Source organism: Caloenas nicobarica, chromosome 16 (assembly GCF_036013445.1).
Source record: "Caloenas nicobarica isolate bCalNic1 chromosome 16, bCalNic1.hap1, whole genome shotgun sequence".
Taxonomy (NCBI): Eukaryota; Metazoa; Chordata; class Aves; order Columbiformes; family Columbidae; genus Caloenas; species Caloenas nicobarica.
Genome location: NC_088260.1, coordinates 9295200 through 9310813, shown reverse-complemented (window position 1 = coordinate 9310813; position 15614 = coordinate 9295200). Strand labels below are relative to the sequence as shown.

Below are 15614 nucleotides of genomic sequence, written 5' to 3'. Positions count from 1 at the left end.
TGAGAAATAAAAAGTGTATAACATCCTATCATTTTTTCAGTAATTATTTCCATGAGACCGAGTATGTACTATAGTCTTACCAGCTTATTACTGCTTGCTGGATAAAGCTCAGGAGTATATTAAAAATCACCATGGATCTCTGCCAGGTAGTTTTGTGCAGTGAAGAACATACTATATTCTGATTAAATTCATAGGAAACAAGGCTACAGGTCCAGCTGTAAAAACCAGGTGCTTGTGCAAATGTTCAAAAGCCCATACACATTACCAGAATAGCCCCTCGCAATCTTCAAAACCCAAATTTATTACACTCAGGATACATTGCAAATGAAGTATAAAATAAATTTAAGGATGAAAAAAATAGACAAGCACGAGGACAGTGACTCATAACGAGAACAAAGGGAATACATTTATATTTGTTTAAAAAAGGGTATGTATATATGAATACAGAAATACAAAAAGAAAAACCATCTGCTACGTAGTGATACTTTTGTTTGTTTGTTTTGTAAACTAAGTCAATTGAACATAGTTTTCAGAATTCATTTTTCATTTGCTAAAAAGGAAAAACACTGTTGATCTGAAAAAAAAAAAATATATAGGGTACACTTGCATTTAGCATCACCCAGATATGTTCAGGAGCTCAAGAACAGTTACGTGAGCTGCAGAGAGGGCACTTTATGAAAGATGCACCAGCTGGACAAGCAGCTCTGCAGACAGAGCTCAGGAAAACCTGCATTGAACTGCTGGATTTCAGTCAGTACTTGTGGCACACAGGGAGCAACACAGTGGCAAAGAAACAGAAATATAAGCAAAAGTTTTTCATTACCTTGATATGCTGATTACTCGAGTCCCTCAGTAAGGGATTGGGAAGACTGCTGCTGTGCTTCCTCCAGCTGTTGTAGATACTGAGGACCACCTCGCACAAGCCAGGAGGCCACTTCACCAGGAACTTTTGGCTGATGACTTTTAGGTATCTCATCATCAGCTCCAAGATCCCACCATTGTTCAGGTTATCCAGCAGGAATTCATGAACATCCTGTTTTTCTACAAGGCAGATAAAGTCAAAGCCATTCAGGTATAAGGTCAAGGCAGACCAAAACTACAAATAAGTTTCAACAGTGTTTTATGCACTAATCCTGCAGCAGTTCTCCCGCGCTGCATACAGGCGCAATTAAGTTCTTGTATTCCAATCTGTTCAAATGGGAAACTCCACACAACAGAGCTCTAGCACACAGTAATTATGTAGTCCTCAAGACTTTAAAAAAAAAAAACCACACACCTGTTCCCAAATGAGATATTTCTATGCCATAAAATTATACTTTTAAAAATCATGCATACTTTTGTGTCTTCTAGGTAAAAAATAGGAAAACACAGAAAATAAAGCTTACAATATGGAAGAAACACCAGAGGAACAGTGGAAGTTCTGATGATATCTTACCAGATTCCATAAATGTTGTAGAATCAAACGACATTCGATGTGGTCCAACGTGCTGGAAATTCTCTTCTTTGATCTCGGACTGCACCTCATAGTTATTGAAAGGGTCCTCCTCCTCCTCTGGATCTAATTTCCTTAATCTGTGTGGAAAAAAACACCACCACATTATCAACAAAATCATCACTAGTCAGTGAAACCTAAACATAGCATGTTGTGCGTATTTTAACAGCAGAAGTACATTAACTGAAGCACATCCAGAGATTTACATCCAGTTCTGAAATTTTGTAACCCAAATTTTGTCCAAACCAAGACTACCTTGTTTGTTGACCTTCTCCAATTTGACATCTGCATTGTCCTCTAATTCAGTTCCACATTAATAAAAGCATTCTTATTTTTAAATTGTTTTTTAGCAATTTTCACTAAAAACAGTTTCAGTAAATTTATGAGAAGACAATGAATTACATCTGCTTCAAAAAAATATATGGGTCTAGTAGTTTTAAGGTTGGGGATATATCAATTAAACAAAACCTCAAACAGATTCCTCTGCTTAGCTCTTGATATTCTCATAAGGAAAGTTGCTGCTGTACCGCACCTGGATGGAAGGAATTTGACCAACAGCTCTTGAAAGTCAACCTTCTCCTCTTTCTTACACTTGGTGTTCCGGACTCTAGCAGATCTCCTTTTTGCTGTTTCACCACTATCTTCTGTAATTCTCCTTCGTTTCACCCCTTTCTTAGATTTATCACCTGCAGCTATGTCACCTAAAAACAGAATGAAAAAAAAGAACAAACCACAACAACACCAAAGCTTAAACTGCCTAACAAAAAGTAGATGATAATTTTTATTTTTAAAAAGTTATTTGTGGTTGACACTTTGTTTTATTCTAGAGCAACACCTGAGATTCATTCTTTTCCTTCTGAAGATAGTGCCAAAAATTTTTTTAAAATCAATTAATATAAACTGGCCATGGCATTTTGCATAAAAACGCTGGTCTGAGGCAAGAACTTCCCGAAAATTCTGCATTATTAATTATTTTAGCCTTCAGTAAGTTTCTGAAATGGGAATCAGAAGAGTCTGCCTTGAAGTCCAGCAACACCTGTAAATTCCCATGAATATCAACAAAATACTGGTAACTCCTTGACAGTTTTAGATATGTAAATACATATACAGTTACAGTATAAAATATTCAAACTTCTTGCTACAGATTTCAATTAACTATAGCTGACAGTTTGGTTCTCTTGGATTCTTAAAGTTACACGAGCAGAAGAATAAAGACTCTTCACAACATTAGAAGTTCGACATGCACCACTGCTGGAATGGAGTCATGCTTCTTCTGATCTTATAGACTGAAAAACGGAAATATGAATCAACAGCATAAAACCAGAAGAGGTTCGATACTCCTGCACTGGATTAGCAATTGAAAACAACAAATCAACCTGATTCTCAGTTCCACTAGACAGGAAAGTAAGTCCACTGTCCTGAGCACTGGTCCTATGTCTTAGTCAGGAATCAATGACTTCCAGGCAGTTGAAGTAGCCTTCCTTTTTCAATGTGAATGGCTAACAGAATTTAATTTTATAAACCCCGACTTCACTTTTTCTACCAGATGTTATGTATATGCTGAAAAGGTTCTGGATCCACCAACAGGCACTTTGAAGACAGCATTTCCCAATGAATTCTGCAGTGCTTTTAATACCCAGGTAAGTAGGAAAAATATCTTTAGTCTTAGACTGAAGTACCTTGCTCACCTACAGCAGCTCCTGGTTCCAATGAATTCTGACCGTGACTTGGAAAGTTGGGTGTTGTCGGAGTATAAGGTAATACAGGATCTGGCATTGTCACCACTGGGTTGGTGCTGACAGGAGTTGGCTGAATAACACTGACAGGAGTAGAGGTGGGAGAAAGAATCAAGTGCTGAACTGGGTCTCGGTATTCTGAGAGATCGATTCTCTTTCCCAGACTGGGCCGAGGAGGATCACATGTTGTCAGGTGGTGATACATGGCAAGTAAAGCTTCTCCTAAGCACTTCCACCTGCATGTGGAAACACAATGGCATCACAGCTTCCTTAATTCTTGTCACATTATTTTCTAAATTATATTTTAAAACCAAAGAGCATTCAACATTTTCTCCAACAGCTTAGAGGTAAAAAGAGCAGCTTTTCAGTGGGAGAGGATACCCATCTGAGTGTCAAAACCTGGGCCACTACTAGGAAAGCTGGAGAATATCTTTCTGTATTTCCTGTCATATGGACCACTGACAACTTCGGGCCTGGAACAGAGGTCCTTAGGAGTTTTTCCTTCTAGAATACACAACTCAGGAAAAAAAAAAAAAACCCACAAGAATAAAACGTGGCAGCAGGCAAAAGTTTTCAGAGGAAACTGGTGACCTGCTTGCAGTAGGAAGGAACTGGGAGGCAATACTGTGCCTCATTTCAAAAAAGGTCTCTAACAAAAAGGTCTATACAGTGGGTGCTGAGGAAATGAATCTACACTGAACGCTTAAAAAGTAGTGTCAAGGAACCATTTTCAGATTCTGCATTCAATCGGCAATAAAAAAAATCTCACCCTTAACCACAAGTAGAAACAACTTCTCTGCAACAGGACCTATGTGCAGAGTCCATTAATATTACAGAAAAATAAGTGCAATAAAAAACCCAAACCAAACACCAATCCTTTATGCCTTAATAAAGACATACAATAACCTACTAGTATCTGATCTTGCTGCAAATAAAGAACTGTAATTTATTTTCCAGTTTCCACTACTCAAATAGTAAAACACATTTTTAAAAAGCTAAACTTACTTTGAAGTTCTTATACAAACACATCATATATGAAAAATCCAATAATACAGCTGGAATGGCTGCCAAATCATTCTTTGTGAGGTTTTTGTTTTCTTGTTTTGTTCTTTTCTTTGGTTTTAATGCAAAGGTTGAAAACTGATAGATATGGGGTTTATGCTAAAATTGTAAGCAGACCAAAATGACCTGGATGTCTCGTTTGTTTTCACATGAAAAAAAATGTGTTTTGAAGAAATACAAAGTGCAACACAGTTGTCAACATAAATCGCTTCAGAGAAACCTTTTCAAAACAGGAAATATAAAGACGTACGTGAAAAAGGGAATTGGCTGGACCAGTTTGAGGTCTGGCTCTCTGTCACGCACTAGCAAAGCCTGTCTTTTCTTACGGAGCTCCAGGGCTTCATCTATGATTCTTCCTGTTTCAGCTGCACTCACATTTACATTATGGATAGACATGTCACTAAGAAATAATAAGAAATGAAGATGAGTTTAAGTTTTGGGGGTTTGGTTGGTTTTTTGTTTTTCTAAAAGCCTGAGGAGATTCATTTGATATTTTCCTATAACTTAACATAAACAGTGTTAAAAAAAGCATTCAAAGAGCATTATTTTACAAACCATCCAACATCTTTGTTCCACCTTAACAATTGAAAGATAAAGGGAGATGATCCTATTCTGTTTTCCAGACACTGAGAAATGAAAGGAAAGCAGGAGGTTTTGTTCTCTTTCTTGGACAGAAGGTTTTGGTTCAGAAAAACATTGTACGGCTGAGAAATTCCTTTCATTCCAAAGTGCTATTTTGAGGAATTCATGTCATCACCAATAAAATTTGGAGATGAAAATTGCCTTGTTATTATCTGAGTCTACGAATTAATTTTTGAAAGGGAAGAATAATCCACACTTTCAGAGATATCACAATCCAGAAATTAAAAAAATAAAATAAGTGGCTAGAAACCCTGGCTTAATTCAGCATCTAACTCATTTTAAGAGCCATACCTAGGGCAGCTTAATAAATCAGGGTCTCTAGAACTACTGAAACATACAAAGTTTTCTGATTGTCCTCATTTGTCAATAAGAATCAGGAGGACTCCCTGAAACCTACTGATATGAGAATATCGTATCAAGTCCCAAATTTGTAACTGCTTGGTAAAGTGGTAAAGTGTGTGGTTGGGTTTTTTTATTTTTTTGTTTCCAATGAGGAAAAGAAAACTCCTAAAATAAATGCTGCAGCTATCAGCTGCAAATAAATGAATATATGAAAGGAATATGGATTACAAGATATCTAGGTAAGAAAATCAGTCAGCAACAGCAAATGGATTTTCTGCCTCTACCTCTCTCCAAAGGTAATTACTGAAGAACATTTTGACAGCAGCACCAACATCTAAAATTGATTTATTATTCAGAAGACAGGTCAGCAAGATATTGTTGTAGCTTAAAACACTGTATCTCAACGGCTTTTCTGAACTACCCCAAACCCAAAATTTACTCCCCAAAAGCAATCTATACTATAAGATGACATTCACCATTTGAGGAACATCCTTAAGGAATCTTTCCGGAGGCAAGGCTGCTCCTCAAAGATCTTCTCCTTCAGAACCAATCCTTTGCTATACAGACAGTCTTTTTCCAGAGCTTTGCAGATAAAGTACAAACATGCTGACAGAGAAATAGAAATAGAATGGTCAGTTGCCGCTTTGGCTAATTCAAAAGCTCCCATTTCTGGCCCACATTTACACCACTGAATTCCAACTAAGCATAACATTTACATAGACCAATAGCTTTGTAATATGTCAAATAATTACATGCATATGGTTAAAATAACCTATTATATCTTCCAAGTATCGTATCCAGAAAAATAATACCATTAATTTTGTTTAAACAATGTTTGCAGTACATCTTTTATTTACCTTTAAGACTCCACTCCTGCACAAAAGCAATTAGAATCATAAAGCAGAATCACAATCATTTACCATTTCCGTGTTATCAAATGTCTTAACTGCACATTCCATTAGTGTAACACGCAATGAACCCACCAGGTTGTTGCTCACATGGGCAGTAACGTGAAGAAAATTAGGCCCATTCCAGTGGGAAAAGACAAGGGATCAGATTCAGCACTCCTGCCATCTTGCAACTTGCTTCCTAAACTTCATTTCAATCACTTCATCTACTGATATCGCTCAAACATAAAGCCTTAGGGTCAGTTGTATCAACTGCTGTAACTACAATTAACCATACTAAGCTATGAACTATAAATAGACTGTAGTTTTATACTCAAACCCTGTAACTATGTAGCTGGAAATGACAAGACAAAAATCAACATACACTGAAAGGCAAGAGAATAGTCTACAGGGAAGCTTCTTGCAGAGGCTCTGATCTAAGAGACAACAGGCATTTATTTTTAGGGTAACCAGAATTGATAGAAATGATCATGCTTTATCAAGAAAAGAATCTGTATCATAAAGTCAAAATCTCCATTATATCTAAGGTAATTCTTATGCAAGATACACTTTCTCTTATATGACTGCTTGTTACAATTTTTATTGATATGTCAAATTACATATTTCTTGAGACTTTTTTTTTGTGTACGGTACTTACTTGTGTAGTCACCAAGTGTGTACAAGATCGTGATAAGGTTATCTAAGCAAGGCCAGTGATCAGGATTACACCTGAGACCTTCTTCAAAAGCATGACGAGCCAAAGGTAGGCGGATTAGTTTTATTGCCACACGACCAATTTTATACCACAGGCTGACATCAGTAGAGTCCAGCATTACAGCCTAGAAAGCACAACAAACAACATTATTCACATTTCTGACATGCACGTTTCCAACAGAGACACCATTGTTTTGGGAACTGAATGGTGGAGCAGTTATATCACAAAATACAGCAGAGAGTATACAGAATTCAGACATGCATACAAATCTATGCTGAAAGGTACACACCTCCATTTTAGCAAGTTTTTGCAAATATTGAGGCTCTTGTGTTTTATTTCAACTGTACTGTACCTCCAAATAAAATTCCATGGCTGTCTCTAAGTCATCCCGTTGTGCTGCTAACTGTGCTAGGTTTTTATAGGTGGAATACTTTAACATCAGGCCTGGATGTTTCAGCCCTTCTTTCTCATCGCCAGAAAGAACTGCCTAGAAATGATAAAACAAATGCAACACAGGCATTAGGAATCAGACAAATAAAAAAGCAGCAAACAACTTGCCAATTGATAATGCTGACACTTCTAATTAGCCAGTAAGAAATTAAGTAACACAAAATATAAAAATAGTTTGTGGAGTTCCATTCTCTAAAGGTCACTGACCTCTCGCAGAAGACGAATCTCGAGCAGCTCATGATAAGCTTTAGCAGACTCTTCAAATCGATCATGTTTCTGAAGGTCCAAAGCTTTGTGGTACAATGCAAAAGCTTCAGCTTCCTGTGGTTTAAAAAAATCAGAACCCATTTCATAGGGCAACTTTATTAAATATAACCTCATATTTACATTTATTGCAAATATCAGTGGTTTCATACTTTTAATACTTTCTGCTGTATACGAGTCCACATCCAGAGTGTATAGCAGAACATTAGCCTCACTGACCTGATATAACTAATTTAAGTGAAGTTTTAGCTTGCTAAAGGAGGATTCAAGAGGGAAGATAGTAACACAACTTTCTTAAAAACAAAACATTATGGTTAAACAATTGCTGCAACAAGAGAGGACAAAACTCCCATTGAGACAAAACTCCCGTTAAGGAAACTGTGGGTTTACTTACTTGAGCTTCCTTTGTCTGTGTCTTATGGCTTTTGAAGGTCCCTTCGTAGTCATCCTCAATTGTGGAGCTCGCGTTCAAGGCTGCAATTCGAATCTAGAACAATAGTTGAGATGCGACAAATGTTACATCTACACATGTCCCAGTTTCCCTTGCAAACTGGATTTTTCTCATTTTTTTACTTTACTTGGTAAACGAACTACGTAAAGTTACAAGAGCTGCAGTGAATATAGTTATCACTATTTGCAAATAATAATAAGTCAAAACAATCCCCCCCCCCAAAGTGGCTGATAAAACAAAATTTCAAGTGTCTCACAAGAAACATTTTCCCTAGAACGGACATGTGAATTACAGTGATTTTTTTCAAATTCTTATTCACCAGTAACTACAATCACTCTGAAAACAATGTTCTCATTATGCAAATTTATTCTTAGTCCTGTGGAGAGAAAATTTTCTATTTTATTTCTACCAAAGCACCTCAAAAACCATCTCAATAAGCCCTTACCATGTTCACAGATATTCACACCTTCTTTCTCCAGGATTAGGAGGAAGGGCCTAACACAAACAGGTCTGGAAAGCAAATAGGATTAGAATATTTATTCTGTCCATAAAGAAAGCATTCAGAAGTAAAAGACAGGCTGGAGATACTTTAATCAATAACCAATTAACTGTCCTATGTCACCGCAAGCCCATGCGAAGACATAAACTGCTGTACCACATAGGAATGATAACATTCAAGTGAATTTTAACCAGAGGCAGAGAATAAAATACAAGGTTAAGCACATTCATTACTTCAGGATGGCTTTCAAGAATCTAGTCCTGGTGGCGAGGAGGGACTGGAAATACTGGCAATGTAGTTACAGCTATAAGGTTATTCAGCTACTGTATAATATTTAATTACCAACTTCTACAGACCATCTCTAAGGGAAAAACAACTTATAGCGACTGCATATGCACTCAGATCTAGTAGATTTATCCAAACAAAAGAAACCAAACTTTTCCTAGCTAGTATTTCTTCATTCTGAAGGGAGGATACTAATATTTCCAGTCTTTTTACCACTGACAAAAAGTTTAAAGGGGCAAATCCATATTTATAATCTGTAAGTCATTTTTCCTCAATTAAACCCATAATTTATATTCTATTAACTGCCTGAAATATTATGTTAGTAAAGGGGGGGGGGGGGCGGGGAAAAAAGACTTCCCTGCTGCTTTTTTAGAAACACTTCACTGCTACATGATAAAACCTTCCCATCAGCTCAGACAAAAAGATGACACATGCAAGACAGGCTAAACCCAGTCCTTAATATTGGAGACCACATTAATAGAACAGTAAGTCCAGAATTAACCACAGCAGGAAGCAGTGGGAGTTAGCTGAATTAACTCATACATCCTCCTGATTACTTCTGCATGTAGAGAAAATAATGCTTTGACATGAATTTCATTCATTCAGCAATGATCTTTTGCTTGCCTATGCACCATGTACTTTCCTCACTTGCAGCTAAATCAGACTGACAAATGCACAGCAACAAAGCATTTTTCTCTTTAACTCACTAAATAAACATCAATAAAATCTCAAATCTCTTTCAAGACAAGGCTTCCTTGTATGCTTTGTATATGGAGAAAATACATGCAGAGAAATTAAAGGTTCTCTCTCAGAAATACTGAATGCCACAGGTTTTGACAGAAAGTGCAGATGCTTTTGACATCAAAATAAGGCTGTATGATCCCAAATTAATTACATATTTAAAATGAATGTTTTTGTGTTCACTTACAAATCTGCCTATCTTCAGAAATATGCTCAAGTCTTCTGCCAGACCCACATAACCTTGCTCAAGGCAGTAGAGGAATTCAACAGGAGACTACAGCCAAGAGTTTCCTTCCATGGCTGGACTGCCAATGAAACTGCAACTACAGAAACAGTGGGGAAACAATTTTAACTCTACTTTTTATTTATAGAGAAAATATACAGCAAATATTTAGCCCCTCTATTCTCTGTAGATCAGAAGCTGACAGAGCCTAACTGCACAGAACACTGTAATGCTTTCGAAAAACAGGGTAAAGATATGGCCTCTGCACAGCTTTTATATTGGTGGGTTGGCCAGGTGGGGAGTTTCATTTTTGCAAACCAGGCACTGTTGATGGTTGCAAACCAAACTGTGGACTGAGATACAACAGTGTTGTAACATGTAGGAATTTAGTATGTCATTACTGGCACTTTTAATGAGACCCTGCTATATCAATTAGCTGGGGAAAAAATAACTAGTCTTTATAATAAAAGTATTACAAACCAGTTGGAAATTGTTCAGTCACAAGAGTGTCTCAGCTATAAATCTGTGGCTCTGACAGGTGAGCACATCCTCAAAAAGCAATAATACCTCTTTAAAGTCTTTTGCCTTCAAAATCTTCTCTCCTTTTACCTTAGTAGTTTAAAACTTCGGTAAAAATTTCAAATGTCAGCTCTTGTTCCCAGAGCTTGTGTGAATCTCAGCTTCAAAATAAGAAACAAAGGGAGTGACCTGGGCGCCCCGGCTTTTGCTGTTGCCACACCTGGGATCCATACACCGCAAATACACACTTGTTTAAAAAAAGAACACTTGATTTTTGTTTGGTTTTAACATTTAAAAGATCTCTCTCCGCCGCATTTTAGCAAAAGCTGCTTTTACCGAGGCACAGTCACTTTCCGCAAAGGGGCGCGGGGACACCCCTCACACAAAGGGAAAGAGGGAGCCCGGCTTGCCTCCGCCAGGGTTTCCGCGGAGGGCAGCGGGCGAGGCCCCGCCGCGTCAGGCCGGGCTCCCGCAGCCCTCACCGGCGGGCCGCGCACGGCCACGGCCCCGGCAGCCTGCCGGCCCCTCCACGGGGGCGCACGGGACACTCACCTCGCAGGGCCGCCCCCGGGATGCCGGCGCTGCTCCGGGCCGGCGGGGCGCGGCCGCCGCGGGGCTCCCAGAGCGGCACCCGGAGCGGCTCCCTCAGGCGAGCGGCGACTCCCCACAGCCGCGGCCGCCCCGGCGGGATCAGCGCCCTCCGCCGAACCCCCGAACCCAGCGCGCCAACAAACGGGCTGCTCATTGGCCGAGCAGCCATTCCTTAATCAGCCAATCGGAGAGCTGGAGAGAGGGTGGCGAGGAAGGGCGGGAGGGGGCGCAGTTGGGGCTGAGAAGAGCCGTCGTGTGGGCTGTGCGTGCCAAAGCTGAAATAAACTTCAGATACCTTTCCCAATGGGTTTGGAAATCATGCCAGAATTACTGGTTTTGCCTCAAACTTGCCGTGGTGGTAGATGGAGAGGGGAACGTGCTTTTATGCCCGTGTTGGGGGGAGGTGTTTCTGTGTGGTGGCAGCAGGACAGCGTGAGGCAGCGACTCAGGCCGATTGCGGCAGATCCCGGTGGAAATGATTGTGTTTAAATGTAAGGTCATATTGCAGCAAGTCTTGAAGAAAAGACGTGCCATCTGCAGCGCTGTGCCAGCCCTCTCGGTGCAGGCGCCATGTCAGGAAGGCGCTGAGCAGACAGGACTGACAGGGCACGCCTGGCCTTGCAGCAGTTGCAGGATATTGCCACATATTCAATCCACCTCTTGTTACAACGGTCCCATCACAATGATGAACGTAAGCTTGTGCTCAAGTATTTAACTAAATCAGCATTTAGCATCATAAGGAAGGGTCCTCTTGCTCCTGAATGTACGAACTCTGGGGTCCCATTTGTAGGAGAAAATAATGCCCATCTTTCCATCATGACAAACCAAGAACAGGGTTGCCATGAACAGCAGCATCACACTGTTGTGCTTGGAGGACAACTTCCAAAGCCATCGTGACTCTATAACACTCTCCTGTCAGTAGTGCCCTTCAGCGTGCTCAGGGCCTCACTGGTCCTCTCTTGGGTGAACACACAGCAAGATTGTCCCCACTTCAAAGGTTTGAAGCTAGGAAATGGTTACACCGTGTTCAGAATCTGGTTGTTACCTTTGAATTTGCAAACATGCCTACACAGAGTTCTCAAACAAACCGACAGAGGCCATTTCTGGGAGCAGAAGTATTAGTCAACCTTAGGCAGTTAAACCTGGGAAGTTACAGTCAGTATGATGGTAAAAAGATCTACCATGGCTAGGAGATATTAAATCCAGATGTCAGGCAGGCTCCATCCACGGAAGAGGGACAATCTGCACACAGCATTCAAGGATTTTATAACATTATTGCCGAGCCCTAGACCAGGGGGAAATATCTGAGTTTCTCCAAGTAGGACGCATAAGCAAGAGATGTGAGAACATGTTTCCTGCTCGTATTGATTCCTGTGTTTGTGCTCCAGAATGGGTTTCAGGGGGCTGCACAGCCCCTTTGCAGGGTGTCTTTCTCAAGCCCTAACATATTGTACAAACCTGCTCTAACATTAGCTTAGTGGAAGAAAAAGAGCCCATCTCTTCAGATCAGCACAAATATAAAAAGTACATTCAGCAGCAGCAGTTTATGAAGGAAAACAGTCACTAGCTCTTACAACTCCCAGAATCTTATTCTGTGCAGACACCAGCACCAAAACAGTATCAATTGGCTCAGACCAAGGCACAAACACTTCATAACCAAATGACCCTGTGATTAATATTTTAACTGCTTTTGTAAGAAAAACTCAGAGTCCATGAACCATAAAATTCTCAAGATGGTCCTTGACTTTTGCTATGATTTTGCATTATTCTAGGAGGTTTTATCAGAGAACGCCCAAACGCAGACACAACATGGAAAAAGGTGGAAAAGTCACACTGAGGACCCCTTTTATTCAGATATCTTGTTTTAGTTGAAGAGACCTCCTGAGAAAGTGCACAGCCCTGGGCAGCCATGAGACCTGCCTCCAGGTGCTAAGACCTACAAAACCCCAATGCTCTAAGTCAATAAACTGACACCAAACGAGGATTTCATAAATTTTATTAACAAGATAAGGTGTAGCCTTGCTAGCCTGATACTCAAATTTGTGTTTGTTATGCATAAGGAGCAACCAACATCGAATGGCAATTAGAAGGAACATTTTCAACTATCTTGAAACCTCAACTCATAAACAAACAGAACTCCAGTCAGAATGTCAAAGGAGCACAGCCTTGCGTTCCCATGGACGCCATGTCCCAGGGGCACGTTCTCAATTCCTGAGCTCCCTGTCTGCGACCTGGACCTGACCAAGTCACAAAGTGGAAACTGATAAATGTTGATTATCTGTGTAAGGCAGAGATAACAAAATTAAAAGTACCATGCTTTTGTTTTAATAAAATGCCATCTGTATTCCAGTTACAAAGTCAGGGAGCATATGGGTCCTAAAAACCCAAAACACTTCCCCATGGGGACAGCGAGCTGAAAACACCAGCCACAGAGCACAGTGAGATGCCGTATAGTCCTGAAACTCCCTGTAAAAACAGACTGAAGAAAAGTATTTTGAACAACTGGGTGAATAACAGGAATTAAAGCTGGCAGCAGCAGAACCTTCCAAATATTTTCCTGTGGCACAGTGCAATTCTCTACAGGTGACTCCCTCCTCTACATGCTGCCATCAGCACACAAACATTCAGCTGTGAAAATGTGGTGGACAAATAACATTTTGTAGGAGCAGCCACCAGAAGCAGCAATGGTAAAGCACAAGAGCACGAGATCTGACACAAGCCCTAAACAAAAAACTATATAAATGCACTAACTTCCAATAACCACCCCTCTTTCCACAAAGGGCTTTTGGGGAGCCTGAAAAGAGAAGAATTTGACTCCCAGGTGTCAGCCAGCCTGGGACTCTTCTGCTGCCACAGAGAAACAGAAAGAAGGATCCTTCTGCCTTGCAAAGTATGAGGACATCTGGATGATCCCAGGAACCTCTCTGGTCCTCGATAAAGCCAAACGTGTTCTGGAATTATACTTTCAGCTGTTACAACAGAGCTTTTTATAGGCCCACATATGGACATCACCAGACTGCAACAGCTTAGCCACAGGCATGGGGAGAGCTTTTGGGCTACGAGAGAGGCTTGAGACAAAAACCTTGAACTATTTTAGTAAAACCAATACAGCTGGTTGCCCCACTGTTCAGCTTTGTGTGAATCACACAGGTGAAGGTGCGGAGCTACACAGATTTGATCACAACAGGAAACAAGTAGACGGAACCGGTCATCTCTGGGTTGTCTTCACCATTGCTTTGTTTCAACAGGCGGCTTGAGGGATCACAGGAATGTCATGACTGTTCTGTTCTTGCCGATCTGCCAGGGCTCCAGTGGGAAAAAGCGGATGACAATCCTTTTTGGGTATAAGAGCAAAAATAGAGTGGACAGGAAACATTATTTTATGATTAAATATTATCCCTGCCCAATTTGCAACACGATAGAAAATCTACACTGAGCTCTTGCGGGCTCACACTTCACGGTGTTAATTTGACAGAGGCAAAGATGAGCTGTGTACGGGCAGGGCACAAACAGGTGCCAGGCTTCATCCGCACAAACCACGAAGCAGACTGAATTTCAGCACTGTTTATGGCAGATACTCATCCATTTCAGAAGGACCCAAGCAGCTCATAATCTTGTCAGGTATTTACCCTGAGAGCACGGAAATGCTGTTATTCTCCCTGGGGAGACGGGAAAGGGGGGCAGAGAGGGACACGGCTTACCTTCAGGAACAGCCTTGCTCCAGCACTTGGCATGGCGACCCCACTGCGAAACTCTTTGCACCAATTACACCAACTAGAACTACTCATCTTCAGAGAACGATATTTCCCAGATGGCTCAACAAGTGTGAACCAGTCCACGGTTTTATCTGGACCTAACTGGGCGTCTGGGATGCAGCATCCAAGAGCATTTACTGCTTGCAATCGAGTCTGGGATCTTTATTAGACCTTAACTCATCATCACCATCACTTGGACCACCTGTACTTTTGTTTGCCGTGTTGCACACACCGCAGAACCCTGACAGGTGCCCCCCTCCCCGCCCCGAGGAGCAGACGCGGTGTCCGAGCCCGTCCCGGAGCCGCGGCGGAGCCCCCGGGCCGGGCCGCACTCACCGCTCGGGGCCGAGGCCCAGCTGCGCCGTCAGGAAGTCGAAGAGGCGGGCGCTGTGCTGCCGGTTCTGCTCCGCCGAGCCCACCACGCCGACGGAGGACACCAGCAGCTGGGCGCAGGGCTCGGCCGAGCCCGACAACACCATGGGCAGCCCGCTCCGCACCGTCACGTTCACCCGCTGCGGCACAGACACCGTGAGCACTGACACCGCCACCCGCCGCCCCGCCCCGCCGCCCCGGCCCCGCGCTCACCTCCGCCGGTTTGCCCAAGATTTCGGCGCCGGCGGCGCAGAGCTCCTGAGCCAGCCCGGGCGGCAGCCGGTTGGCGGGCAGGCTGGTGTCCAGCTCCAGGAACGGCATGGCGGCCGCGGCCTGCCCGCTCAGCTCGCCGCGCACCGCGGGGCCCGGCCGTCGCTCCGCCCCGAGCGGCCGGCGCGGCGCAGCCCCAGGGCGGCGGGAGCTGCAGGCGGGTCTGGCACCGTCCCCGCAGCTCCCAGCGCGGTGGGGACCTTGCCCTGCCCGCCCCTCGCCCTGTGCCAGCCCCAGGCAGGGCTTTGGCTTTTCTCTTACGGAATCATAGAATCATTTCAGTTGGAAGAGACCCTCAGGATCATAACCTACCCTAAC

At 42.1% G+C, this 15614-nt stretch overlaps 2 protein-coding genes across 7 annotated transcripts in view; both read right to left on the bottom strand.

Moving 5' to 3' along the window:
* The window catches only part of CABIN1 (calcineurin binding protein 1), a 105423-nt gene extending 94457 nt beyond the window's left edge, over positions 1-10966 (bottom strand). For 3 of the 6 annotated variants that reach the window (XM_065646143.1, XM_065646149.1, XM_065646147.1), the window contains exons 1-13: positions 10861-10966; positions 9754-9889; positions 8487-8551; positions 7985-8077; positions 7534-7647; positions 7229-7363; positions 6820-7000; positions 5751-5880; positions 4541-4690; positions 3172-3464; positions 2025-2193; positions 1436-1572; positions 824-1041 (exon numbers count right to left, since the gene is read on the bottom strand). In XM_065646143.1, the coding sequence (XP_065502215.1) occupies positions 824-1041; positions 1436-1572; positions 2025-2193; positions 3172-3464; positions 4541-4690; positions 5751-5880; positions 6820-7000; positions 7229-7363; positions 7534-7647; positions 7985-8077; positions 8487-8489 (1623 nt within the window). In that variant the 5' untranslated portion in view covers positions 8490-8551; positions 9754-9889; positions 10861-10966. The remainder of the gene's footprint in view (positions 1-823; positions 1042-1435; positions 1573-2024; positions 2194-3171; positions 3465-4540; positions 4691-5750; positions 5881-6819; positions 7001-7228; positions 7364-7533; positions 7648-7984; positions 8078-8486; positions 8552-9753; positions 9890-10860) is intronic. The other 3 variants (XM_065646145.1, XM_065646146.1, XM_065646144.1) reach the window with 3 other exon arrangements.
* Positions 10967-12878: 1912 nt separating this feature from the next.
* On the bottom strand, positions 12879-15464 carry DDT (D-dopachrome tautomerase). Its single transcript, XM_065646354.1, has 3 exons — positions 15240-15464; positions 14991-15166; positions 12879-14233 (listed from the first exon to the last, which is right to left on the bottom strand). Exons 1-3 carry the CDS (start codon positions 15345-15347, stop codon positions 14161-14163), a joined length of 357 nt encoding a protein of 118 aa, XP_065502426.1. The 5' UTR covers positions 15348-15464; the 3' UTR covers positions 12879-14160.
* Between the last annotated feature and the right edge of the window lie 150 nt (positions 15465-15614).

What these genes read in the sequence shown, in the direction of transcription:
- DDT (XM_065646354.1), bottom strand. Translation starts at nt 15,347, where the DNA reads ATGCCGTTCCTGGAGCTGGACACCAGCCTGCCCGCCAACCGGCTGCCG. An exon ending in TCTTGGGCAAACCGGCGGAG is followed by an intron (nt 15,167 to 15,239) that starts GTGAGCGCGGGG and finishes TCTGTGCCGCAG; the next exon opens with CGGGTGAACGTGACGGTGCG. An exon ending in CTGGGCCTCGGCCCCGAGCG is followed by an intron (nt 14,234 to 14,990) that starts GTGAGTGCGGCC and finishes ATACCCAAAAAG; the next exon opens with GATTGTCATCCGCTTTTTCC.